Source organism: Ceratocystis lukuohia, assembly GCF_044167205.1.
Source record: "Ceratocystis lukuohia strain C4212 chromosome Unknown Supercontig3_pilon, whole genome shotgun sequence".
NCBI classification, from domain to species: domain Eukaryota; kingdom Fungi; phylum Ascomycota; class Sordariomycetes; order Microascales; family Ceratocystidaceae; genus Ceratocystis; species Ceratocystis lukuohia.
In genome coordinates this window covers 1,091,295-1,119,193 of record NW_027263522.1, presented here as the reverse complement: position 1 = coordinate 1,119,193, position 27,899 = coordinate 1,091,295, and the positions used below count along the sequence as shown (strand labels likewise).

At 48.7% G+C, this 27,899-nt stretch overlaps 6 protein-coding genes across 6 annotated transcripts; 4 read left to right on the top strand and 2 right to left on the bottom strand.

Annotated features, from left to right (window-relative positions):
- Positions 1-1,529: 1,529 nt before the first annotated feature.
- HOO65_030292 (uncharacterized protein) lies at positions 1,530-4,194 on the top strand (the record flags this gene model as incomplete). Its single annotated transcript, XM_071001894.1, has 2 exons — positions 1,530-2,136; positions 2,324-4,194. The coding sequence occupies 2 exons, from the start codon at positions 1,530-1,532 to the stop codon at positions 4,192-4,194; spliced, it is 2,478 nt and encodes an 825-aa protein (XP_070859971.1).
- Positions 4,195-7,341: 3,147 nt separating this feature from the next.
- Positions 7,342-10,443, top strand: HOO65_030291 (WD domain-containing protein; the record flags this gene model as incomplete). The annotated part of the gene is made up of 1 exon (XM_071000367.1): positions 7,342-10,443. One exon carries the CDS (start codon positions 7,342-7,344, stop codon positions 10,441-10,443), a length of 3,102 nt encoding a protein of 1,033 aa, XP_070859970.1.
- An 818-nt stretch (positions 10,444-11,261) lies between these two features.
- HOO65_030290 (mitochondrion organization and biogenesis protein) lies at positions 11,262-12,620 on the bottom strand (the record flags this gene model as incomplete). The annotated part of the gene is made up of 1 exon (XM_071000366.1): positions 11,262-12,620. The coding sequence occupies one exon, from the start codon at positions 12,618-12,620 to the stop codon at positions 11,262-11,264; it is 1,359 nt and encodes a 452-aa protein (XP_070859969.1).
- A 993-nt stretch (positions 12,621-13,613) lies between these two features.
- HOO65_030289 (calcineurin binding protein) lies at positions 13,614-14,426 on the bottom strand (the record flags this gene model as incomplete). Its single annotated transcript, XM_071000365.1, has 1 exon — positions 13,614-14,426. The coding sequence occupies one exon, from the start codon at positions 14,424-14,426 to the stop codon at positions 13,614-13,616; it is 813 nt and encodes a 270-aa protein (XP_070859968.1).
- A 652-nt stretch (positions 14,427-15,078) lies between these two features.
- On the top strand, positions 15,079-15,527 carry HOO65_030288 (per-pentamer repeat protein; the record flags this gene model as incomplete). Its single annotated transcript, XM_071002428.1, has 2 exons — positions 15,079-15,312; positions 15,384-15,527. The coding sequence occupies 2 exons, from the start codon at positions 15,079-15,081 to the stop codon at positions 15,525-15,527; spliced, it is 378 nt and encodes a 125-aa protein (XP_070859967.1).
- Positions 15,528-24,924: 9,397 nt separating this feature from the next.
- Positions 24,925-27,803, top strand: HOO65_030287 (C2H2 transcription factor; the record flags this gene model as incomplete). Its single annotated transcript, XM_071001863.1, has 3 exons — positions 24,925-26,276; positions 26,358-27,328; positions 27,397-27,803. The coding sequence occupies 3 exons, from the start codon at positions 24,925-24,927 to the stop codon at positions 27,801-27,803; spliced, it is 2,730 nt and encodes a 909-aa protein (XP_070859966.1).
- Positions 27,804-27,899: the final 96 nt, after the last annotated feature.

The window sequence follows — 27,899 nt, the reverse complement described above, 5'->3', positions numbered from 1 at the left end:
TGGTTAGAATACGTCGTTGTGGCCCTCAGTCCTCTGTAAACCGACGTGACCCATGTTCGATTCATGGTTATGGCACATTCCTATGACACGGGAAACGTTCCTGGCTGTCATTCTTTTTTGTTTTTTTTGCTCTGTGCCAGGTAAAATCAACGAGTGCCTGCCAAGTGACATGATGAGCTTTGCTTATATTAATTAGCCCTTTTTTTCTCTTTTTTTTTTCTCTTTTCTTTTTTCATTTTTCCTTTTTCCTTTTTCTCATTTCCAAGCCTCCATTTTATCCCATACATTTTGCCGATTTCCAGGAACTAGGCAGGCATATTTATTTGGCTACTAGGGTTCTAAATGACCGACACAAACCCTGCGCCTCCTCTACCAAAAGCCTCGGCCATCGTGCCGTCAGTGCGGGCTTCTAAGTAGCCTTGACCAAAGAAAACCAGCTAGTCCTTTGTCTTAGCAGCTTTAGAAGTCGAATATGAGATAATGTCAAGGCTACGTATTATGCTACATAATTACACGCTTGTATAACAGCAACAATAGAAGCTGCTGCTCAGGCTTTTAAGGTTGTCTGCTTTTGTTGGCTCTTTTCAAGCTAGGCTGTTTTCAGTGTGCCATAGCCTGTAGCTAGGGGGCGCTTGGATGCCTCTTCCGGGGAGTACGGCTGCTAATTTCCGGGGTCTTGGGGGAGGCTTTTAGTTGGCGCCTTGAACAGCTGTTTAGTGGCTCCTCAGCGGCTCCTTCAGTGGCTCTTCAGTGGGGTGAAACCAATTGGCCAGCCTTGACGTGTGTCAACGTTGACTTTCTAACATCACCAACACACAAAGCTACTCATGAAATATCTGCCTTTGCTGTTTTCTTTTGGTGAAACATCTCCCATCCGCCGCCCCCATCATTCTCTTCTGTCTGTTCTCGTCTTCCCAAGGAGCTCTGAAAACTTCTTGCATGCGCCATGCCATGATCTGATAAGCTCGCGCACTTTAATTTCCCTCACTTTTCGCTCTGGCTTAGCTGCAGCAGCCTTCTGGCTACGTTGGCATTGGCGGTAGCACTGGCTCTAGCATCGAAAGCAGCTTGTGTTCTTTGAGTTCGGCCCCAAGCTTGCCTGTCTTCTGGTGTTGTCGGCTCATCTCCAGCCAGGAAAAAGAAAGCATCCCGGCTCTCTTCCCTCCATCTTTCTTCGCCCTCCTCTCTACCTACCAACAAGCAAAAGCTCGCTACTACCCCAGCCCCATTCATTCTCTATTATCCTTTGCTCCAGGAAGGCTAGCTAGCTAGCCAGCGAAAGTGGGCGGCATCGCTTCCCAGGCTCACAGACGCAAGAACCCGCTCGTTGTCACATACAACAACTTCAGCGCTTGTTTGTTTGCTTCTCTGTCTCTGTTGGCCGGCTTCTAGATCGCCAAAATCGCTAGTCCAAAGGGGGTGCTCGTCTTCGGCTTTCCTGTCCTTATTTTATATTTTTTCCTCGTCTTATCTTCGACTACACAACGGCTCAACTTCTCTCAACATTCCAATCACTCCGTCCGTTCACCATGGCTCCCGAATCTCGTGATAGCCCCAACTCCATCCGGGTCCTTGTCGACTGGCATAACCAGACTGTTTTTGCTGGCGAAGAAGTCAAATGTACTATTACCTTTAAAAATGTCTCTGCTGATTCTTCCTCTATCTCGCCACTATACTCTCCATCTATCCCCACTATAAACCACCAGCGCCCTCCGTCGCGATCGCCGTCCCTGTCGCTGCTAGGCCGGGCTCGGAATGTGCAGTCTCAGCCGTCACGTGGGAAACTGAATGGTGCGAGCATTAGCCAGCCGCCTACTCCATCTCGGGCCCATCGCTCGGGACTCTCGCTCAGCGTCCCCCCATCAGCACAACATAGTCGCTCAGGATCAGTACAATGGCCCGCACCAACCCCTACACCACCGCCGCCCGTCATTTCCCACGATGGCCGCCCCAACCACAGTCACCGCCGCTCGGTGTCTATAGTGTCCATAGGATCTTCCGCCAGTAACATGGAAGACCAAGCAGACGGCGGGCTGGGACCGTCTAGTCCTCGGCATGCTGGTCGGAAAACCAGAGCCCACAACCGAGCCAACAGTCTACAAATCTCGCCAATGTCGCCCTATAGCGCATCATCAGGTTCGTACAATATCCACTGGTGTCCAGCTCTACACAGGCTTGTGTCCTTTCTAACTCGTGTCCGTATTATCTGTAGCAAATCCATCACCAAGAATACAAACGTCGCCCGCGTATAGCCGAAATGGCCATCGATCTCCACAGAACCCCGTCTCTTCCTCCCTACGCCCCTCTACAACTATTAGTCCAGGTCCCTTGCCCGACTTCCGATTTCCCGGCTCCCAGCAGTCGCCTCTCCAGACCGTACACAATAGCTCCGACTCCCCAAAAATCAACAGCTCCGTGGCCAGCCCAGAACCTACTGAGAACCCACCCTCAACCATCGTCACTACTGAAAGTCGAGGCGCAACTGCATCGGTAGCAGCAGACAGCCAGGGTGGCCCTGCGGCTAAAATTATCTCTGCCACATCCCTTGCCGATGCAACTCCTAGAAGCAGCATTGAACTCTATGCTCTAAGCAACAATTCTTCCGAAACCCTAGCTTCCGAATACCCAGCCCAATCCTTTTCGCGAAACACCAATGGCTCTCTTCGACCACCGCACTTTCGTCGCCAGTCTATCCTATCCCCGGGCAAGCAAACGCAGCCTGAGGTTCTCATGATGGGCTTTGCCCAGCTCCAGGGCTCCTTTTCCTTAGACGGGTCGTTGGTGAACCTCTCACCTTTTGATCAGGTCAAAAGAAAAGGCGTCGTCGCAGGACAAGGTGGTGGTGTCGTTGGCGTTGAGACAGTCAAGCGCGACAGCGGTTTCTTTGGCTGGGGGTCCTTCAAGAGTTCTATTAGTGAGCTCATGGGCAACAACGAACTTAGCACAATCCAAGAAATGAGGGGGGCCGTCAAGTCCAAGTCAATACCTCTACTCTCCACACCACAATCGATCCTGTTTGTCGATTTACAACTTGCCCCTGGCGAAAGTAAAAGCTTCGAATATGTATTTATGCTTCCCCGCGGTTTGCCACCCAGCCACAAGGGCAAAGCTATAAAAATAAATTACAGTCTAGTGGTTGGCACACAGAGGGTAGGTGGCCACAAAGAACACCAGGTGCGCACTATTGATGTGCCGTTTCGCATTTTAGGGAGCGTCAATGGTCGCGGAGAAATCCTGGGCCATGACCTCATGAACCCATACATCATACTACAAGATCTCGCCAAGACAAAGGCCCTCACCAAGTCCACATCACGAACTAGAACACCAAAGAAGCAGGGGCCGCCTGTCCCCCAAGATACAAAGGAAGGCTTCCTAGCATATGTTGGCGATATTCTGCAACCCGCATCGCCCACAGCATCTGGGCGCTCTGTCCTTCTCTCGCCAACCGCCATGGCCAATTCTCCCCGCCGACCGTCCATGTTTGAAGAACCGTCCTCCGTCAAGGAATCCATCGACCTTGCCATCCTCCGCAGTAACATGGCACTTGACGGCCAACAGTCGCCCAATAAATTCGAGATTGCGCGGAACGGCCAGCGCGTTGCAGTTGTCATGCTATCGCGTCCAGCATATCGACTAGGCGAGACTGTTACCATTGCCATTGACTTTAGCAAATCCGAAATCCCCAGCTACGCTGTTCACGCCGCCCTCGAGACCACCGAGAAGATTGATTCATCTCTTGCCGTTCGCTCGGAAGCTAGCATCCATAGAGCCACTCGGAAAACAGTAGCCTCCATGTCCGAAGCAACGCTCTACTCGCGCCGTTTCGTCTTTACGCCCACAATACCGATATCAGCCACGCCACAGTTCATCACTAGCGGTGTCAGTCTAGAGTGGAAAGTACGCCTGGAGTTTGTTGTGCCGGCAACGCCACCCTCAAGGAGCAATGGGGCAGCATCTGGCAAAAACGGAGGTAGCAATGGCGGTGAAGAAGGCGGTGAAACAGGTCGCATACCGCATCCGCTTCTGGAGCAAATTTCTAGAGACGAGAAGAGCGGGTTGGTCATGGTTGCATTGGAGAATCTAGTCTGCGAAAGCTTCGAGGTCGCAGTTCCGCTGCGGGTGTATGGCACCGTGGGAACGGGACTAGAGAAACTGGATAGAGAAGATGTTCTGGACGAGGGGATGTACGTGTGAGCGGTGAGTGACGTTGGGCCTTTTTCTTCCATATTCTTTTTTTTTCTCCTATTGCATAGCGCTTGCATAGCATGTGGGTTTAATCTCTCTCTCGCTCTTCTCTGGTGGCTATCTGATTTACTTGTCGATGCTGTTTTTTTTTGTTTTTTAGAGACATTGACATATCTGGATATATGTGTCTCATTATGGCATAGGCTTTTTTTTTTCCAACCCTATATCCCCAAGACTCTTTGATACATTACATAGAAATGAAGAAAGACTAAAAAGAAGCACTGAGTTTGCTTCTGTGTACTATCTCGTGATGACGTCGCTTGCCTTTTCAAAGCTCTTCTTCCTCACCAAGCGGCATTGTGATTTGCAGTGTTAAGATGAGATTGCCAATGTCCAACAACAGGCAAAGGGAGCTTATTAGAGGCGAAGATATGGCCAAGGTGAAACATGTAAGCTTATAAGCCAATGAGAGGAGCTAATACCGAGGATGACAGCTGGGAAGGACCTGGTTTACTCTGGATGTTGACTACATAGCTAAGACTGAAGCTGAGAAAAGGGTGTGTCAATATGTTGATAGGGCCCTTTAGGCTTCACCATAGGGCGAGAATGGAGACCCAAGACACTCAGACTCTTCGCTGCCCTGCCGCAATTCTATCAAGTATTAAGCCAAGGGAGAATTGTATTGGCTCATGCGGATATCTTTCTCGCTCTTTTGCCTTATGCATAACCTAAAAACGGAAAAGGGATCTACGTTTCACAGCAGTACTTGGCCAAGGCCTTGGGCTACTTCAACGTTTGTCGCCTTTTTACGTTGCATAATATGGGACGAAGAGGACCTGCAACCTAGGGGCTCTAATGTCACGGCACGCCATCGAGAAGGGGGAGGACAAAATCAAGAGAGGAAGAGGGGGGAGTCAAAACATTGGGTACAGGGTCATTAGACGAGGCGGGTTTGTTGGGGTTACAGCTCCTAAGACATAAAAGCACCTACTTACTTACAGGGCCTTGCCTTTTGTCATTTATAGAAGCTTATAACCAATTAGTGCGTGCAGCTTGATCAAGGAAGATGTCAAAGCACCCAGCCACAACTAAGTGACCCTTGTGATAAAACTTGGTACATATATCACCCACAATGTTTTCCTATAGCAAGTGCTTTTATGCACTGACCCTGTCAGCCTGTGGATGAGACGAACCTAGGAACAAACTAAGAGACGAGATGTGCCCATGGAGAGAGGGAGAAGAAGAAGAAGAGAAGAGTTGCGACTGGCTGAGGGCTAGACCGTAACAAAGCCCGTGGAACTGTGTTTGCAAGTTTCCAAAGCAACAGAACGGCAGATGTCTCCTGGTGTTTGGTGAGGCTTTCAGCGGCGTTTCCTTGTAATCTAGGCCTGCCACCGAGATAAAACAAGGGAAATTAGCCATTAAGAAAGAGGGATGGAATATTGGCCACAAGTTACGAGCCTTGGTTGAGCAAAGAGAGACGGTGGATGTGTAGATATATGCTGGCTGAGGGGAGACGAAAATGCAGGACATAGAGATCGGCTACAGGATTGAGAAGAGGAGAACAGTAAGATGCAAGCCCAAGTTAAGCCGCTGTATTGGGCAGTGTAAAGTGCAAGGTACAGGGAAACACGTACTACAACACAACGTATGTGACGAAGAGATATGGGTGTAATTTACTGTTTGCTCGGCGTAGTCTTCTCCCTTTTCCTTTTCCGCTGTTTCGTTTTTTCGACTTCTCTTCTTTTTCTTGCTTCATTCCTTTCGAGACGCCCTTTCTTCAAGGCGAAGAAGATCGAAGGCGAGTTCTGTTCCCTTTGCTGTGTTTTGTTAGCTATTATTTGCATCTTATCTTCCCTCCCTTTCTTTTAGGCATAACCAAAGACCAAACCTGTCCTCACTCCAGTCACTCTCTTCTTATGGTTCTTGATCCAAGCTTTGATTGAATTATTTACTGTTTAATTGTCCATAACCGGTTGCCATTTCTTCTATTTCTCTTTTGACGCTCTGCTTGTTTTGGTATTGTCGACTTCATATCAAGACGTTGAGGCCCTCGTTCGTCAACTAATACAATCAATCGTATAACTGGTAGTTACTTCGCTCAGTGAGACGATTGAGTAGTTGCTTCGCCGACATCTTGTTCTTCGCACCTGCCTGTTTATACTTTGTGGATTGTATCTCGATATATCTATTTCTAATTCCCGTCTTTTTTTTTCTCTCTCTCTTTTCCTTTCTTCCACTGCCCATTCACTCATTTCCATCATCGTCATCCATCATCGCCATCGCTGCACCTCCTGATTCGATTTGTTCTCTTTCATTGTTTCGTCCTCAAGCCCAACCACTTTTTTTTTTCTTTTTTGTGTCTCTATTTTTGGGCTTCAAATCTTCTGAATACCAACCACTTTACTGCAATTCTTGTTCGTACATTTTTTTTTGACTGCTCTTTTCGTTATTCTCTTCTATTATTGTATGTAATGAAAAAAAAAAACCCCCCAGCCACCCACGGCCTCAGCTTGCAATCTTTCTGACATCACCAGCCATGGCTAGACTTCAACCACGTCCTTTTTTGCCACGGCTCCTGCTAATCTAAATCCAGCCCACCTCTTCTCCAACATACACACTTTGCCGTCCATAAACACATGTGTTTATGGTGGTCTCGTCTTGCATCTACTTTTGCCTGCAGGACTGTTCTTTGTGCACCATCTTCAACCATCATCTTTTCGCGGTGTCTTCAATTCCACCTCATTCATTTGATTCGCATGTGAGACAATCGAAACAAACTTTAGAACAAAACAGCCCCAACGACAAGCAACAACCAGCTAGCCAGCCAGCCTTTGGTTGTCTCTGGGCTATTTTCATTCCTGATCCCCTTCCTCTCTTTGTCTGAACTGAGTCTTTCCCATTCTTTGCTTCGTTGCTGCTCCTTGTCTTTTTTACCCTTTTGGTTTCGTTTACCCACTTTGCCGCGTTAATCGCAAGTCATCTTGACCCTTTTCTTCTTGACCGCCTAACGTCTCTTTTCCCGCCGACTTCTCATCTACTATTTCTCTTCTTTCATCTATCACAGAAGCTCGGAGCTCTTTCAGCCCTTCGTCCTCTTTCCCCTCCCATCTTTGTTTCCGCAATCCCGCTCCTTTCTCATGGGGATCCGCCACGATGGCGACTACTCCTTCAAACCGACTCAAACTGACGCCGTCAAACTCGCCATACCTCAACTTAAAACCCTCTAGATCGCCACTAAGGGGTCGTCCTAGCATCACTACCACCGACCCCATTGTGCAGTCGCGAATCACACTGCAGCGCGTAGTCGGCACAACATGCACCTCAGCAACCGGATTCGACTCCGTGCAGTCTAGCTTTGCCTATGTTGCCGGAGGAGCTGCCGTCGTTGTTAACGTTGATCCAAACCAAAAACAACGCTATGCCTGCCGGTATAATCAGCGCTTCTATAGAGCTCGACCCACCGCTATCCCCATTTACTCCGTCTCCACTCAATCATCAAATGTTGTCAACAGTCCAATCTCAACACCAAAAGCAAACGACAGCCGGAATAGGGTTTCATCTGGCCTGCGAGAGTCAGGTTTTGGGTTTTCAGAGTACTCAGAATCTAGCAAGACTTGGACCAGTCGCGAAAGAATAAAAGCAGCTTCTTGCCTTTCCCTCAGCAGGGATGGGAGGTTTCTGGCGGTCGGCGAGGCTGGCTACGCCCCTAGAGTCCTGATTTTTGGCTTACAAGAATGTTCTTCGGACACGCCTCTTGTGTCCATCAGCGAACACTCCTTCGGTGTGCGGGCGGTTGCATGGTCGCACGACACCCGGTTCCTGGCTTCTCTGGGCGCAATAAATGATGGATTTTTGTATCTATGGAAAGTAGACTCCCGAACAGGAGCCGCAAAGCTTTTCCAACAGAACCGCTGCACTTCGTCTGTCAAGGATATGGTTTGGATGGGAAACAATCTAATCACCCTCGGAGTCCGCCATGTAAAATCATGGAAAGTAGAGGACAGTAACTCGTCCTCTCCAGTGAAAACAAGATTCATCAACGACAACACATTTTCATCGCCTGTGCAACCGCAAAAGACACTCCCAGGCCGCAATGTCCTGCTAGGATCGCTGATAGATTCAACTTTCACTTGTGCAGCCGTTGTCGACGATAGCAGGACAATCATCTGTTCTGAAGCTGGTGATGTGTGTCTTCTTGATGATGACGGTAAACAGATGAAGCTACAGCGTGTTCTGCGTCTTGAATTTTCAATTTCCTCCATTACTATCCGTGACCTCACAGCTTATGTCAGTGGAAAGGCTGGCCAGTTTGTGACGTTAGATGTTGCAAAGGTAGTTGACTTTCAAGATGATTCTATTCTAGAGAGTACCCAAGCACCAAATGGCATTGTCGCCATGGGCTTTTTGCGCAACAACTTCGTCACCATCGACTTCAACCGGTCCATTGAAATTTGGCACCGAGACTATTTGCCGGGCCAGATGAAGGATGATCCTTCCCGCATCTTGATACCCGGACATGATGAGGCTATCGTTGGCGTTCAAACATTGCCGCAGCCTAACCTCCATGCGGCCGATTTCATGACCTGGTCTGGATCTGGAAAAATGATCCAGTGGGACTTGGATGGCCAAATCAAGTCAACTTTCGACGTGCCCATTGAGAATGTGCCTACGGGATCTGACTTGGACCCAGAAAACCAGCTCACGGTTGTGCGAGCTGACAGTTCTGGTAACCTGATAGTAACAGGTGATAGAATTGGTGTACTCCGAGTTGTTGACTTGAAGACTGGCGAGTGGCTACTGGACACCAAGGCCCACGCTTCCGAAGTACAAGACATCACTATATATGACGACAAGAAGACCAGTAAACTCATAGTTGCTACATGCGGTCGCGATCGTACGGCGCAACTTTTCCATCGTGCTGAAAATGGTGCCATCCGTCATTTTCAGACACTTGAGTTTGCAGCCAAAGTTGTCCAAATTCTTATTCCCTCCGATGAGAAGATTTTGACTTGCTCGTTAGACCGCACTCTGCAAATTTACGATCTTGTCCCCCGCAACTCTGACTGTGATGACCTTGCCGCCGTCCCTTCGCGGGTACTGTCGTTGAAGGCATCACCAACATCCATGGTTATGAACAGTGATTCCAAGAACCAGAGTGTGTTTGTGTCCCTCTTGGATCGTTCTATTTGCCAATACGATATTTCTGCCGGACGTCTGCAAAACTCGTTCAAGTGCTATGATGAAAGTGGTGCAGAGTCAGCTGTGCTTGAGCGGTTGTTGCTCGACCAAACAGCTGGCCGTGAACAAGAGCGGTTGTTGGGAATCTCCAACACTGACAAGTCAGTCAGAGTGTACGATGCACAAACCGGATCTTTCCTTGGTCGCGAATGGGGCCACACTGAAGCTATCAACGGACTTGCGCTGTTGAATACGGACGACTGTGATTTGAAGGCAGCCACCGTAGCTTCTGATGGCACGTTGATGCTTTGGAGTGTTGACACTCAAGATGGGTCGGCTTCCTCCACTAGTCGCGACTCGTCGCCGCCCAAGGAATCTGGAGCTGCCTCTCGGCCTCCGCTACGACGGGTTTTATCCAAGGCTGAGCTGGCTGAGTACCAAAAGCCTACTGTTGCTTCTGCTGGTCGTCGCTCACCGCCTCGAACATTGACCCGCCGTACTTCTCGCCAGTTCTTGACAACCCCCACAATCAAGACGCCCCAGTCGCAAATATCGGCTTCCGAACCGATAATAGAGACTACACCCTCCAGAAAAGGAGGATCTATTATTTGTCGGGACACCAGTCCACCGCTTAGCCCCAGGCGCCGGGTTTTGCATCGGCCTTCGCTGCCTGCTCTGAACACCGCTAGCCAAAAGAAACCCCCTCAGAACATGAAGGGTTTCGGTAGCCTCAATATGGCAACTGAACAGGCATGCCGTACGCTACGCGCATATCGCAAGAAGCTTGCTTCCACAGAGCCCATTAACCAAGCGACGCTAGAAGAACTCGATCAAGAGCTACGTCTAACGGTATCAGCCCTGAGCAACCGCGCCATTAGAAGTAAGGCTATGAACGAGTCTATGCTCAGTGGCCTCCTCGACGAATACTCGGAGCGGCTGGTGTCAATGCTGGATGAGAAGCTCCGACTTTCGTTTCCACAGCGCAGCGATGGCAGCCAGGATAGTGGGTTCCTCAGCTCTGAAGACTCGGTAAGGCCACGAACATCCAGCGGAGAGACCAGCTCTACCTTGCGGTGATGTGCGGTGCTCTGGGTTATACTTGATTTGGTCATCAGTCACCGGGCCTAATGTTTTTTCATACAAGAGGCACTTCGTTGACTGTTCATTTTCTTGCGTTCATTTTCATTTCCCTTGTCTATTTGATGGACTACTCCCTAAAAAGAAGACGGCGAAGCCCGTAGCTACTGACCAACGGCGTTGTCATTCAGGAGAGGTAAGGATTCGGGAAACGGCGGGATTCTGTTCTTTATTTTATCACTTTTCTTTGTTCATTATTGTTTCTTTTGTTTTATTTTTTTCCTTTCGTTTCCTTTCGCTTCTTTTGTGTATCTATTACTGCTTATTTCTTGTCTCTTTGTTGGGAGGAGGGGGGGGGCTCCTTTGTTTTTATTGATATTAGGTTTAGACAACAGGCTTTCGTCGTCGTTTTCTTTGTGTTTTGGGCGCGTCATCTGGTTTCTTTTTTCTATTTGCTTTTCATGTTGTTTTTCTTTTCACATGGTATTTGGTACCCAGGCCTCTTTCTTTCTACTTTTCTTTTCTTTTCTGTTTGAACTTGTTTAGTTTCTCTTGTTTATTATTCTTTTCTTCTCTGCTCTTAATGAGAACTAGGACCAGCGAACTGTCGTCGGTCTTTTGAAGCCTTTTCTATCTTATTTGATGATTGAATGAATGTGACTTAGTTGAACTAAGTGATGCAAAGTAAATGTACAGGTGAGAGCAAGGCAATGGTCTCCATATTGGGTAGAAACCTTTCTAGTGTTACGCCCGCCATTATATGTCTATATATTGAAGAGATCTTGGCTTCCCTTCGTCTCTCCACTGGCCGTTCCGGTTTACATGATCTTGTTTCCCAGGTGTCTCTGGTAGCTCTGTTTGCGTCCTGAGAACGTATCATCTGCTAGATCCTCATCTACTGACTGTACGCCCATGGCCTTTTTCCGCTCCTCCCACGCCTGCTGGCCAACTCCCGCCTCACGCCACTTCTTGGGTGGCTTGAGACCTAGCTCGGCATAGCGCTCCCAAACAACCATGCCACGCTTGAACCAGCGGTTCTGCCGCTCGGCCTCCTCTTCAGCCGACGGCTGCCAGTTGGTCCGTAGAATGCGGCGGATGGCTTCAGGCGAGATTTCAAACTTGGCTGCTAGCTGGACTGTGGAGAACTCATTAGGGAATTGCGCATGCAGCGCACGAATGCCCGCTAGCGCATCGGGCGAGAGCCGCTTCAGTGGGTTCCAGCCGTCGGGGAACTTTTCTTTCAGTGCATCACGTTGGATCTTCCACATCGGTCGCTTATCGGGTCTATCGGGCTTGCGAGAGTCACGGTCTCCGTATTTCTTAAGGCCGTAGCTGCCACCTTTAGTGTGTTGACGGCTATTCTTCTGTTTCTCTTTTTCCTGGAGTTTGAGTTGGAGCAGCTCCGGCGGCATGTCACGATGCCGTAGCTTCTTTTTCTTGGGCTGGGCGGTTTTGAGGGATGGAGTGGCGAGTATATTAGATACAACATTGGCTTCATCATGAAAATCTGAAGTATCCTGGACATGTGCGGTAGGTTGACTATCAGTGATTGTGTTGTCATTCATGGGGATCGTAATTTCGTCTAGTTTGGCGACCTCTGGCTTGGCTAGACGGAGCCGTCTCGGAAGGCTCCCAGGGAAACGTTCAGGGCCAATTTCGAACAGGATATCTTCTTGTTCAATGGGGTGAGACTTGGACAGTAGATTGCTGGCTTGCTGGTGGGGCTGTTCTAGGGATGGTTCGAGGGTTTCTTGTTGTATTGAGGCGCACTGGGTGAGAGGTTGCGATTCTGAGATATTTGGTGAGACCTGCGATGAAGCAGACGGGGACTCCGTGTCTAATAGCGGATTAGATGGAGGCACACTGGGTAATTCGGTAGCCTCTAATGCGGGAGGAGACCCGGCAACTCCAGCAACCCGACTCTCAGAAGACCTAGCCCCAACCAAGCCCTGGGCCTCTGAAGTCTCATCTGTCTTTATAGCTTCCTTGGGCTCAGCTGCATTTTGAAGCAGGCTCTCAGCCACCGAGCTCTGATCTGCTTCCCAGCGCGAAGAAGAAGAATAGAATGGGCGTGCCAGCGGTTGGCGAGCTCTTAACGTCGCAGTGGAAGGCGAGGCATCGATCTGTAGCCGTACAAAGGTCTGTGCCAGCCGCGATATACGTAAATGGGCGGCCATTTTGGAGACTGGGTTGGAAATCTTCTCGATTAGTGCCTGGCTGTGTCGATTATGAGTAGAGACCCTGGGCACCAATCGGAGATGGAAAACGAATGGATCGATATGGTGGCACGCGAGTGTAGTTGCTCATCCGCTGTTTCGGGCAGGGACGTAACCGCTTTTGATAGCAATTGGAAAGGAAAGAAAAGGAAATTTTTGGTCAGCCGGAGAGAAAATCGAGCCTTGCAAATGCAGAGCCGAAAGCTTAAAATAAGTGAAGTGTAAAAAATACTTTTTTTATTATGCATTCAAAATGCCGAAAAGGTGGAGACGTTGAGCAACTGGGATACAGGGCATCTAATTTGTGTATGTTACAGTCTTATTAGTGGGACTATTGTTCCACAGATATTTTGGTGAGACAAAATATTAAGCCTCAATTCTTGCTAGACATCACATCCACGAGCACGTTTTTGAGGATTGAAATGCTGATATTTACTTTTATGCTTTTTTTTGTGTTATTGCAGCGTACATGAAATAGCTAACGGTAACAATGCCTGGTGGTGTAGAGAAAAAAAAAACCACAGAAATTCTTGAGTATCAAAAAGACGAGAAGAGAAATAAGAAAAAAAAAAAATGCGCAAGACATAAAGATAGCAGCCCACAACTCCATCAGATAACCCGAGCCTTTATAGAGAACAGAAAAACGAGAGACGAATGAAAAAAAAAAAAAGGAAAAAAAAGTTTATCCCAAGGCGAGCGAACGACAATACAAGTCAGAGGTAACAAGGGAATAAAAGAAGAGAACAAAATCAAAGCAAAAGCGCCGCTAGATAGCTGGTCGACATCGAAGCCCAGGAAACCCAATAGATGGCAAGAGAGAAGAAGCAGAGGCGAAAAAAGGAAAAAGACGACAAGATGTAAAGGGTAAAAAAAACTCAGACATACAGAGCACAAAGGAAATCGAGATGAAATATAAATAAACGAACAGAGCTTTTCAGTGCCGGTTTTCTAGGCCTAGTTGTTCATCAGCTCAACAGGAGGACGCATGGTGTGCGCAAGAATGGGCTTGGTCTTGAAAAAGTCATCTAGATCTTGCTCGCCGGTAGTGTCCTCAACAGCAATGCAGGGAAGCATCTTGTCGGGCGAGTGGCCGTGCTGCTCGGGGTGCCAGATGAGGGTTGAGCTGCGGGAGCGCATGCGGGGCACGCCGGCTTCGTTTTGGGCATTGTTCTCCATGGAAATGTCAACAGGCGAGATGGGCGAGTCCAGCAGAGCGTCGCTGGGTCCGGGGGCGGACTGGTTCAGCTTGGCAAGGGCATCAGCCAGGTCATCGGCGTGGACCTGCTTGTTGGGGGCGTCCTCGAGACGCATCTCCCAGCCCATGGGCGGCGAGGGAGGGGGTGAGATGAAGAAGAGCTTGCCAGCATCAGGCAGGGTCAGATGCTCATCGCGGGGCTGGCCAACGGGGGTCTCCTGGCCAAAGAAGACGCGGGTGCGGTGGCCGAGGATGGACTCGCCATCCCACAGGTGGCGGACCTTTTGGGCGTCCTCGGTGGTCTTGAAGGAGACGACGATGCGGCGGAAGGAGCGCAGCGGCGACCACGTGTTTATTTGAGCGGATTTCTCGATGAGAGAGCGGATGTGCATCAGGTTCTGGGGGTTGAAGATGGCCGGATCGTCAAGGTTAGTGATCAGCAGGGTGTTGGTGATGGGCGTAGGTTGCGCCATGGTGGGAATGCAGGAAAGATCGATGCTGAGGTTGCTGGAGCCACGACGGGAAGACAGCTTAGAGCCGGCAGGCGAGGAGGATGTCGAAGCAGAGATCATGATGGAAGAGTGAAGAGAAGAGTAGACAGGCAGGTTTGACGCTAAGATTGTGCTTGAGCAGGTTGTCAGAGTGGGGCGTATCTGAGATTGATGACTGGCCCAAAGAAAAGATAAGATCAGCAGAGAGATGGGTAGTAGGAAAGGAGCAAGCAAGCTGGTGTAGAGGCGAAAAGCTGATGTGTTGCAGTGGTGATGAGTAGAAAAGAAATAAAAGAGGAATCGCCAGACGGAACAGAAAGGGCGGCGGGACGCTGGAGATATTATACTCGGCTGGGAATGAGGAAACGAGAGAACGATTAGCCAAGAACAGAAGCACAAGCAACCATAACTGTAGGTAGACACACTACCTACACTCACTCGACGTGCACACACAAAACAGGAAACATGGAACCAAACAGAGCCAGGGGTGGGGTCATGCTGGATTCTGTGGTCTTGGCTTTGCTGCTTTGCTAGGAGCTGCGCTTTGCTGTCTGTTCTGGCTTCTGCTTGCGCCACAACAGTAAAATCGGAATTAAGCGAAAGACGGGCTATCGTGCGGGCAATGCAGAGCTGGCACTGTAAAAAAGCACACAGCAGGGGGTCTAGGAAGTCTACAGGCGCAGCCCCGCTTTTAATCGTAGCTACTGTGGCTCACTACCACTGACGCAATGCAATGCCTGGTGCAGCCCCGCAAAGCCCTAGCAGAGCCCTGGCAGAGCCCTCACGCAGCGTCTGGCAGGCCACTGGCCAAAGACAAACACAGCACGCACAGCACAGCATAGCACAACACACAGCACAGCACAACACACAGCACAGCACAGCACAGCACAGCACACCGCAGCACACCGCAGCACACCGCAGCACACCGCAGCACACCGCAGCAAACAACTACAGGGGCCAAATTCGGGTGCGTAAGCACGGGTCGCCATACAGTTTCAACACTGTGCACAAGGGCAAAAACAAACACACAGAAAACAGGCAAAACAGCAGCAAGAAGCAAGAAGCAAGACGCAAGACAGAGCTGCTGGGCTGGCTTTGACAGTGATTCCTCCTCCTCCTCCTTGCTTGACTTCAGGCCTGCTTGGGCTTGGCCAGGAACAAATCCAGCCCTTTCCAGCCTAGAGCAAGGCAGTGCAAAAGGCAGACGCATATGGGAGGAAAATTAGAATCACAATAAATTGCCGGACAATAAACCGAAAACTGGGAAATAAAGACACAAAAATATGGACAAACTATAGAATATGCATTATGCGGATTCAATCAAGGCCTAGTTGTTCCGCCAAACATCTGTACGGGCAATCCAGAATGCAAGAATTGGCAGAGACATTTTCCAGCGGTCGCGCTATCGTCTTCTGTCATTCTATAGTGCATGGGGCTGCAGGCTATAGGGCATAACCATTACTTAGTATGGCCAGCTATAGGTCTCGTCGTATTACAGGCCCCGGGCTGCTGGTCATAGTGTTACGGGCTACATGCTACATGCTACAGGCCCCCAGTTACAGGAGGCCTACAGGGGTTGTCAAGGGTTGCCATAGGGAGAGCCATTCAATACATTTGTTCCGGGCCGTTTTCCCATGCCTTGCGAGGCACTTTGGATGGGATGTACGTATCTATGTGTCTATGTATCTATGTATCTATGTATCTATGTATCCATGTATCTATGTATCTATGTATCTGTGTATCTGTGTATCTGTCCTCACTAGCATTGCCCGATGCCTGAATCTGAAGCTGCGTGTTGTCTTTTTTTGCCATTGAGACTATCGTCGCCCACGCCGAAGCCATGATGAACAAAGAAGGCAAAGTAAGCTAGCCAGCGGCCTGCTTGTCTTCCATCTCTATTGTGGCTCAGTCGCACACACAGGCACAACAGCCTCTATTTGTCCCGCAGCTGGACTGCGACTCCCTCTCTATGCCTGGCCCCTATGCTACGTAGTAGCTGTGAGTTTGCCTCCGCCGGACAAACAAGAAAATCGCGACGTCACAAAGAAAATCACGTCCATCTTGCTTGTTCCACAGCAACTCGCAAGCCCCTCCAGCGTCTGTTCGCGCGCTTCGTTGCAAGTGGCGAGTGCGAAGAAAGAAAGCAACGTGAAGAATGCCAACTAACATGTGCGAGTCAATAGCCTCTGCGAATCAATCAATAGCCAGTGAATAGAACGCCTGCCTCACTAATCGAGCCCAGCTGGCATGTTGGGGGCTTTGCTTAGAGGGTCGCCTGCTGCCTCTCCGCTCGAAACAAAGAACAAGGACTCCCTGTCCACGGCCTACGACGCAGCCCCTCCCTCCATCCATCATTGAATCAGCCTAGCTTAAGCTTGTTTTACTCTTTCTTACTGCCCTTTCAGCTTGATAGGAATGCTATCTTGAAACCCATGGCGGAGGAGGGCTTTGATAGTTCGACATGGAAAAAAGCCCAAGACTTAGCACGCATTTCCATACACGTACACGGCCCTCAGCCTCCCACCACAAGGTCAAGCCTCTTCAGCCGGCCCTGCAAGCCCGGGAGTCGCATGTCACGCTATGCCATGGCCACGGCTTGCATAGAAAAGCAGGAACAATTTGCAGGGCGAAAACAGCGAAAGGAAAAGTGAAGGGAGGAAAAGAAAGCAAGGCGAAGCCGATGCACAACACGCACGCGCACTCACGCACGCACGCACGCACGCATGCACGCACGCACACACATACACATACACACACACACACTCTCTCTCTCTCTCTCTCTCTCTCTCTCTCTCTCTCTCTCCCTCGCCCACCTCACCCATCACCCCACATCAACCCCAGCATAGATTGTTATGCGGAAGACGACCACAAAAGTGTCCACTGAGGCTCAACACCTTGCCAACGTGCCTCGCTACCCTTGGCTTGCTGGCTCTTCTGGCTCTTCTAGACCCGCCTGACCCTCTAGCCTCTCTCATCTTATTTTCCTAGCTACAGCTACGTCCAAGCTCTAGTCCATGCGCCACTCTTAACCGCCGAAGTCACCTTCTTTTGCCCTTCCAATCTTCTAATATTTCACCCTATTTCCACCTTCACAGCTTACGGCAAAAGGCGCTTTGTTGCCCGCCTGGCTCAAGTCGCCCCATTCTCGCCTTTCTTCTCTTTCAACTTTGGCTCTCTTCATTCGCTTTGCATTCTTGCACTGCCACCTTTTCTGCTTTTCTCTTGGCCTTTTCTTTTTTTTTCCCTTTTACCTCATTGTCTTCCCGTCGCTTCTTACTCACACAATCCTGCGGAGACCAGACCAGACTAGAACAATCCACATTCTTCCTAGGCAGTCTCCTGTCTATAGGCCTGGCCCAGTCAAAGTCCGGTCCGGCCATCCGAGAACCCAATCAATATCCACTCAGTCAGTCAGTCCTCCACCAAGTAAAAGTAAAAGAGGAAAAAAGGAAAGTGACACCCCCCGCAAAGGAACCGAGCATGGCCTTGATTTATGGGCCTTTGTCTACTTCAAGCAAGACAAACTCTCTCATGATCCTTCTCGCTGCCAATGAACCCCGTCTCAAGGTCTTGGCTCGCTTAGTTGTTAGAACCAGCACAAACACACCATGTGTGCTTGCTACAAGCATCTTTATCTCAGATCTGTACATACATGTGCACTTTATACTCCCTGCCTCCTCCCCACCCTCTCCAAGTGTTACATTTCTGGAGATAACAACCGGGAAATATGCTAATGCCAGTGCCTTTGCTTTTGCCAGCGCATCAAAGGTCCAGTCTAAAACGCTCTTGCAACGCCATAGCACTCCTCCACATGTGTCTCTTTATTTCGTTGTGAAATTCAAAGGCTTTGATCGCGCTGCCATCATTCCCCTTCGCCCTCTACCCTCTCCCCTCTTTTCATTTTCTTCTTGTTCCCCTCCCCCAACCCAAGCAAGCATTGAAGTATCAGAAACATGCGAGATTGTAAAATGCACGAGGGCTTGGTTTCAAAACACAGCCGCGCTGTCGTTCATTGATATGTTTGATATGCGCCCTGCTGGATAATAGACTCCCCCCTGCCTGACAGCCTTTCTTCGCATAGCTAATTTGCCCTCCGCCTCCATCACTCACCCAATCTAAGGGCTATTGCTCAAAGCCACATTCCCATTTAATCTAAGTAGGCTTTCTTTTCCTTTCTCGTCATATCGTCTAGTGTCTAGGAGGTCAGTGCCACCCCCCCCCCCCCCCATACGTTCCTGTTTACAAGCGACAGCTGGCAGCTGTCAGCTAGTCCCAGGCAGCTGTGGACATCTGTTATAGCCACTTACAGATTGAAGAGCCCATCAGCAAATCCTCTGGCCTTCCTCAACACCACCCCCATTCCCATGCTCCTCATTCACACTACCCCTCCTCTTATCCTCCCTTCTTAACCGCCTGCGCCTCCCTTCTTTGCCCATTTCATTCTTCCACATGTATGCATAAGAAAGCTTCCACTGTGAAATTGCCTTCGAGATTCCTTCACCTATATCAAGATCTACCACCAAGATTGGAATGAAACTCTTCTACGTCGTTTCCATTGAGGCTGTGTCGATACAACGGTACAAAGGCCAGTAGACCTTTTGTATATATCCATGCACGCGCCAGACGGCTCCTTTCTTAGCCCGTCTTTCCATTAGCCGAGCTATCGTTGCTTACCTCATTTCAGGCTATGTGGGCGGTGTAGAGAGCATCATGCAGGTTTCGGGTTTTCTAGTGGTACTCTCTTGCTTGACGCTGCATCTTCTATCTATCCCGCCTTACTTTGGTCTATCTATGTTTGTTTATTGGCAGTAGATGGTGGCTGTGTTCGGTAAACTCTTGATTCCGCTCCTATGCTTCCGGTATCGACGAACCCAGACTATATGTGCTATGGTAACCCATCTTCCTTTTCTAACGGAATATGCCACATGCAGAGAGTTCTTTGCCACAGACGAACGTTCACTTATCGAATATTATCGTAAATTTGATCATATCAGACGTAGTCCGGCCCAGTTTCAAGCTACAGTATACAATCATCCATCCCAAGTTAGTTGGGTTATTAACCCTAAGTATAACAGTAGCAGTACAGGCCTTGTATCATGACGTCAGGAACTCCCGTGATCTGATCTTTATCAAAGCCTACTTTTAGTCTTAGTAATACTCGATTGCTCGTCTGTTTGTATTGAAATACATAGGAGCTGTGTTTCTTACCAAAGCTATAGTTACACAGCGTATCAACTCAATGTGCTACACAAGATCTCGCTGTCATTACCTTGAAGTGACTCTCGACTACATTCCCATAGGCGGTGAGTGGTTATGGGTGAATCTCCCATAACCATGTGGTACAGCATGATGCTAACATACACTCTAGCGTCACTCAGGTGCGTTTCATATGAATGAAGAAGCCGTTCCAAGTGGGCTTCTAGTTAAGGGCTCCAATCTGTGTCTTCTTGGAGCCCTAAAACAAAGTTACCACGTGACGGGACGGCACACATGAAAGCAAGTGCGGATGGAACTACGCAAGCGTTCGTCTGGTCTCTTGCCAAACTCTCCAACCACTCTTCGATTAACATTTAGACTTTTTCGAATGGCTAGGATATTTCTATACTAGGTAAATACACACCATGACGTGTGCATCAATAACCATCGTGATTCCACCAGTCGGCTCCGTTCCGTTTGCTACTTAAGGATCTAATCTACACATTAACCTACCGCGCGCAGCCCGCGAATGAGAATAACTTGCATCAATTATTTTCGGGAGTAGTTTTCTGTATTGAGAGTAAAACAACGACTAGCTAACTCGCACATCATTTGCTAGATGCTCACAGTTATCCTTGTGAAACGTGAAAAGTGGTTGTAACCCTAAGGTTCAAAGCTACTCCAATATCCCCAATCTGTCACCACCCGTTTTATCCAACTCCACAAAAACAAGAACAATGGGTGGTTATCGCAGAATGCAGAAGAGCCTCAAACGAGTCGTTGTACAGGGGCTTTTTTCCTTTTTCCCTAATTTGCTTCGAGCCCAAGCCCTGAATATCTAGTCTTAGGAGTGAGGAGTAGCTTTCAAGATCGTGTTAGTGATGAAGCCAATAAAATAGAGAATAATAAGCTTTTTATGCTTTGGGGGTCGTTTTTTTTTTTTTTTTGGCTTTTCATGGAAGGAGCTTCCCCAACAAAGGCGAAGTTCTCCAATTTGTGTTGAGGGGGCGATTGTTGAAAGAGGGAATCGAAGAGAGAAAAATAAGGGAAAAAAAAGATTCAGCAGAATATGAGGGGTGGAATACAGCAGGAATCTATGTTTCAAGGCCTTGATCCAGCAACGTCATTGGCATGCCCGTCCAGTCCAGTTGATGCTGTGGCGTGCCTGGTCTGACCAAAGGAAACAGAAGATGGCTAAAATTTGGAGAGGGAAATTTGACAGAAAATATGGAGGTCGGTCGTCCGTCGAATCTGAAGCGAGCAAGGGCAATAGCAAGCCACAAAATACGTCACAAAGGAGAGTTTCTTGATGCTTTTTCATCTTTATTTTTATTTAGGTTGTCCTGAGAACTGATCCGGCGGCTTGGTTGTTGACGACCCGAAGCGTCGATTTTTGTCTTTGGCTCTTGTTCTTGGAAGGGGTTCATAGGCGAAGGGAAAGCATAGCGACAAAAAAAATACCCAACTAGGACAAGTGACTTCCGCGTGCGTCAACAGCATCGTTTGTTGTAAAAAAAGGAAGTTGCAAAAAAATACCGCTCTTTCCCTTTTCTTTTCTCCCCTGATATTTCCTTCTTGCTTGCTTTTTTTTTTGCTCTGCTTTTCCTCTTTTTTTCCAATGCGGATGCTAAAATTGCTCATGTGGCTCGTTCGTGTCCGTGTCTAGGATCGAGACTTGCATGAACGGTGAGTACCTGAGCCTTGTTCTGACGTGTTGTAGGACGTCATTTTACATTAACTTGGGGCGGAAACAGAGGGCCTTCTCTACCGTAGACATACACGTACATACGAGGAGTTCCAGGTCTTTTCTCGCTGTAACAAATCCGGGCAAGGGGGCAGAGGGCTGCAGATCGCGCAGGGAAGAAAGAGGTCACGCGGTGAGCATCATTCCAAACCTGGTGACTTGGGTGGCTAGTTCGCTGTTATTGCCCATTTGGCCATTTAGACAAGGCGGTGACAGTCAGAGACAGGGATCCACTCACTTGGGTGCAGCTCCTCACCGCACCTACCTGTAAGCTTGCTTTGAAAACTCGTCTGGGTCCAGGTTGTCAAATTTCGCCATTGTATTTCTATTGCTCATAGAATCTCCCTTTTTTAGCCTTTTTGGCGATGCACGTTTGTGTCTACACCTAAAAAGAAAGCAAAGGGGTAATGAAAACAGCAAAAGACGGTCTGTCCTGTGGATGGTCAGGCCAAATTTGTTCATCTCTCTGCTGATTGGCTGCTGGAAGACTTGCGTCGGCTTTTCTTCCTCGGGATGGGGTTGTTTGCTGCTCCTAAGACCCACTTGACCCACTTGCCTTCTCTGTGTCTCCCCATGGGGCATTACAAAATTTGGGAAGCTTTGAGTTGTTCTGGTTATTTTCGGAGGGCACGGAGCATTTAGCAAGGGTGGCAGGGTTTAGTAGAATCCGGGGTAAAAACGAACAACGGGCGGGAAACTGGGAATGATGGAAGGCAGAAGACAGGAGGAAAGCATATGGGACAAGGTAGACAGCATGCACTTATTGTATGTCACGTTATGAACGCTTTTGTTGCACCTGCCTTTTTCATTTCGTTACTGCCCCAATTTGGTGGTCCGCGCCGCGGGAGCATGCACACGGCTGGAAACAAAAAAAGAAAAAAAAAAGAAATCAACTTCCGATTTATTACCTTCTGCTATTCAGTCTAACCCTCCATCCATCACATGGCCTACCGATTAGCTTCACGTCAGTTGCAAATTATCAATAACTCACTAACTAATCTTACCCATACCCATGATGGGGGCCGTGACTTCCCCGCACTTTCATGGAAAGGGGTCTATACAAGCGCTCGAGTACTAGCCTATGCAAGAACGGGTCAACATGAATGGGATCCGCCAGGCCTCATGTTTTTGGTACCAATCAAGTCACAATTTGGTGCCACAGAACACCCAAGTGAAAGGGAACCATGTTGCATACGTGTACTTGGGTACTTGGAAAAAAGCATTATGATTTGTCCAGGGCATGCAGAGCCTCGCCAGCCAGTCCAGGTTGTACTAGTCATGTGTAGTCATGTGCAGGATGGGATAGCTTGCAAGCACTAAGTAAAGGGGAGGAAGGAGATGAGGATGAACCGGGACAGGATACAACTGATGAATGCAAACAACCGGCATAGACGTGCCTAAAAAGTAAAAGAAAAAAAGGCAAAAACCGAAAAAGTACTTCCCCAGCCAAACGACTGGACGAGACCGGCCCAAGCTCGTGGGAAAATGGGTAGTTGCCTGCGAGCAGCAGCAGAGCTGTGGCTTCTTCCCCTCGGAGTTCTTACTCTATAGCACACGCTCCTTTCTGCTCTTGCTGTTTTTCTTGGGCGTCTTGCTGTTTCGCCTGCTTCCTGCTTGTCCTTTTTATTCCCTAGCTTCCCCCATTCCTCCGCTTCCCCTTCCCCCTTGTTCTTTATTTTTTTTTTCTTCTTTCCTTCTTCCTTCCTTCTTCTTTCTTTCCTCCTTCCTTTTTCTTGCTTTGATCTCCTCTCTCTTCTCGTCTTGTCGCCGCACCTTCCCCAGATTTTTATTCTCCATTCCCCAGGCCATTGCCATTTTCAGATAATTGGGTCATTTTGCCTTCCCCACCTCCACATTTTTCTCTTTTTTTCTACCTCTTTTTACCTTTCGCCTTATTCTCTCCTCCCCAATAATTTTGCATGTGTGTGAATTTACAGGCTCTTGTTCTTATGTTCTTGGCTCCAGGACACCAGCCAAGGCCTACGATCGATCATTTATCATTTTAACATCCTGTTTCTTCCCATCCACTTGGTTTTGGCCACTTGACTTGAATTGTCATCTGGCTTGTCCCACCAAACACGAGAACCTCCCTGGGCCAACTTCGATTATTTCGACGCTATATTCTATATTCTAGTCCGGCCATAGACGTACATATACAATCGGCAGACAACCCCAACTCTGGTTCTGCGACTATCTCCAATTGACCCTAAGACGCAGAGGATCTCATCGCCATCGCCAACAATATACTGTCGACTTTAGCGCAGCTCCCCATACCCGCCATTACGAACGACAACACTAATCGAAGATATCATCACCAAAACTAAAACACCCCCCACCCCCAAACGAGTTCTCGACCTAAACCCCCTTCTGAAGGGTGAAAGCTCCCGCTGTTTGAACACTGGACACGCCCTATTCTACGTGCTTGATCACCCCACCTCTCCAATAATTATCTGGCTGGCCTCCCGTCCTTCGCCTCATCTCTTACCCATGGTATACATCAACCGTCTTTCATAATAGCTACTATCACCACCTCATCACCACACTATTACTACCACCCGCATCTACCCCAATGTCGCATCGGCCACATCCAGTGGCTGCCTCGAGCCCAGCAAAAGCTAACTCACGTGCCCCGATGAAGGACAGCAAAGGCAAACAGATGAAGCCTAAAACGCTTCCATGTCAGTATTGCAGCAAGCTTTTTCGGTAAGTCAGGCTTGATAGCACTAAGCAGACTTTTAAGCACACAATACATTCTAACCGCACACAATAGACGAGTCGAGCATCTCGAGCGCCACATCCGAGTTCATACGAAGGAAAAGCCATTTAATTGTCTTGTGCCCGGCTGTGATAAATGCTTTGGCCGAAAGTGAGTCTGCTTTTTTTGTCTTTTTTCCATTTTTCCATTTTTTCTTTTCTTCTTTTTTTTTGTGTTTTCGCGCCATGTTTTCCTCTATATTTGCTACTCCGAATCAAACAATAGGACTAGTTTGTTCATGTCCTCTATGTTTAGGGCAGCGAGTGTAGCGGCCAAGACTACAAACAAACAAAATTTTGGAGATAGGAAGTCCTGTCCTATCCTTTTCCCTACCAGGCTGCACTGTACTTAACTCTGCTCACTCGTGCTATATTTCCCCACGCCTTTATTTTCCCTTCCGCCGTTGGAGAGCAGCTGGTTCGCCCAGGCCTTGTGTCATTTTTTGGCTTCAGGACTGTGTGTGTCCGTCCTTTATTCCTCAACCATGACTTTCTTGCGCGACTTGATTAGTCCCCACGTCGTTTTCCGTCCATCCAAAAAGGCTAAACTCGACTTTCCCTGTGTCACCTTTATCGCGCCGTGCTCCGCCTATAATCTGCCTGTATCATTGGCTGGCTATCCACGTCTGTCCAACCTAGCTATATTTCTTTTTTTTTCTTTTCTTTCCGCCCCATCACCTACATGATTTGTCTCTCTGCCCCCCCCCCCCCCCCCTTCTCTTGCGCTGTCTTTTTACTTGCGCAACTCATTGTCACCTCAGCCAGCATGACCATGTCTTCTTCTTCTTCCCATCTTCATCATAAACTTATATACACCCGTTGTCTATACCGAACTCTCACTCGTACCCCACTTTATCCCACTTTTATTTTCAACCGTTTACTTACATGGATATCAGGGATCTTCTCTCACGACATGAAAAGCTGGTCCACCAAAATGTCCCTCCAAAGCTTTTGAGCAAGTCGCGTAAGACGTCTCGAGCCTCCAACGCAGCATCGAAAGACAAAGAGCGCTCGCCTACCCAATACCACGAATCCTTCCATCAACAGCAGCAGCCACAGTCACAGCAACAACAACAACAGCAGCAGCAAACGCCACAGCAGCAACCACAATCACAATCACAACAACAGCAGCAGCAGTTTCAGGCACAGGGCTCGTCCTCTGTTGATGCAGATACACCACCCGTCAACAACCAACCTATCCAGCCTCCCCTCAATGGATCTTCCATCAACCTCGATAATAGGCTGCCGCCTGTCAACTTTTCTGGGTACTCTCGTGGGTCTATTCATCTCCCCCCTCCACCCTTTACCATGGCAAATCATGTGTCTGTGCCTACCCTAGCTTCCAATTCCGTCATATCCAACGATGCCAATCTGCAAATGCTTTCTGATATGGCCGCTTCCTCAGCTCCACTCCTACCGGTCGGCGAACAACAGTCCGAACTTCTTCCTGGCTTGGACAATATTACGCCTGGCCTCCACGTGAGCTTTGCCAACCGTGCCAGGGATGACGATCCGTTTTCGGCAGCATCTTTCCCGCCGGCTGTCCCCTCTATGCAAATGCCCTTAGAATTCAACCTGCTAGATGAGATTCATCTTAGCTCAGCCTATCTAGCTCCGGTATTTGACACGACTGACCCTATCACTTGGGCGCGAGTCATGGGCTCTAAGGCAAACTCTGCTTTCCCCTCACGAGTGGGATCGCCTCAGCCAGATGGCCACGATAGACATCCCCAGCCCCAGCTTCTAAGCACAATCGATGAACAACACCGTATTCCTCTTCTCCGCCACCTAACGCCCAATGACTACGATTCGGTTAAGGCCAAGGTTCAAGACTTTAATTCTGTACTGCCCTCAGACTTTATATTCCCCTCTCGACATACATTGATCCGCTATCTTCATGGATATGTTTTAGGTATCAATGATAACCTTCCTATTTTACATCTCCCAACCCTTCACATTACCCTCATGGCTCCTGAACTCCTGCTTGCTGTAGCAGCTGTTGGGGCGCAGTACCGTTTTGAACCGCACCGAAGCTATTCTCTGTGGTATGCTGCCAAGGCTGTTGCCATGGAGCAAATCAGCCGCCGCCGTAGCTCAGAAGTCAAAGCCCTTCTCCCTACGTCTAGCAACTATACCGTTAACTCCGCCCTCCCGTCACCTAAAATGGGCGTTCGACACATGTTCTCTTCAAGCAACCAAGATAGACCAGGGCTGATGGACGGGCATCGAGAAACATTGTGAGTATATGTATTCATCGATAGAGAAATTCTCTACCCCCTTCCTACTCTAAACATTATTAGTATCTAACATGATTAAAGCACACCAAATACACCCGATGCTCGTTTAGAAACCATCCAGGCCATTCTGCTACTTTTTGCTGTTGGGTTATGGAATGCTAAGGCTGTTTTGAATGAGTCGACATCGTTGCAAAGCACCTTGGCCATGTTGCTTCGCGAAGATGGGCTCGGCCCCGACCCTGAAATCGAGTCTGACTGCAACTGGGAAACCTGGGTCAGACGCGAAAAGGCCATTCGAACCAAAATCATTGCTTTTTGCTACTTCAACCTTTCGAGCATTGCGTACGATGACCCACCCAATATCCTGTTTTCAGAGCTTTTTCTGTCTTTGCCCCAGTCAGGGAAGATTTGGAGGGCCGAAAACGAATGGAGCTGGCAGCAGGCTCGACGCACGGAGCCACGAGTTGACATGACTCTTCAGGACGCGTTTGCATATATATTGGGCAAGGGAACGACTGGTGAAATATTGCAGGTCACTACACTTGGCCTGTATATTTTGGCTCATGCCCTGATGCAGCAGATTTGGCTGCTCAAGCAGTCTGCCATCCGTGGAAGCTCCAAGTTTGATGCCTCTCGCAGTTTGAAATTGGATGACGTTGATGAAATCACATCTGCTATAAGGACGTGGGAAGTTGCTTTTAACCAACGACAGCGTGTCCGTGCTGCCGAGAATGGCACATACAATTTTGAAGACTCTAACCACCCAGCCACGCAGATTGCGCATAATGCCACGGCTTTGGTGCGTCTTGCCGGTATCAAGCTTTACACCGACTCGCATTCGGGTAAAGCTCTTGCTACACGCGACCCTAATGCACTTGCCAAGGCCTTGTCTAACTTCCAGGTCCAATCGCGGAGCTTCCAGCCATTGGCTCGTAACGAGAGAATGAACCGGGCTGTGTTTCATGCTTTGCATTCATTAACCTTGCTCATCAAGACCGGTGTCTCATTTGTATCGCAATCATCAAACTCTGAGTGGAGCATCCAGCATTTATGTAAGATTGGCTAACTCCCCTCAATAATTTGAGTAAACGGTTATAAGAAACTAACTCGCAGCTTGCAGTGTGCAACTTTGAGTCGGCTACGCTTCTGGCTCGCTGGCTCACAACCATTGGAATGACAAGCTCCCAAAAGATGCCAACTAAAGATGAGAGCATCCTTGTGGAGATGATTCGTCAGGTGGTTGGAGAAACGGACCATGCGGGGCCTATTGACCCGTCGCTGTCGACTGACGATACAATCCGGAAGCTTGCTGCTCCGATTGATCCTCTCGACCAGCCAACAGTCCGTAGGCTGGCCCAAACTGTGCTTCAGATTTGGAGCCGAACATTCAGGGCGCCACATATCTTTGAAGTCGTGAACGTCATGGCGGATGCTCTCGACGCGTATGCGGCCTGTCTAGAGAACCCCAGCTCACTATTCCAACAGATGCCAGCACCCATGTTGCGGCCAATGGACCTGATATCATGAAAAAGGGCGCTTTTCTTGACAAGTAATTTATCTAGCTTGGATACGGAACATGGGGTTTGGGTATTTGGGATTGGAAATTTATTTGGGAATCTGATT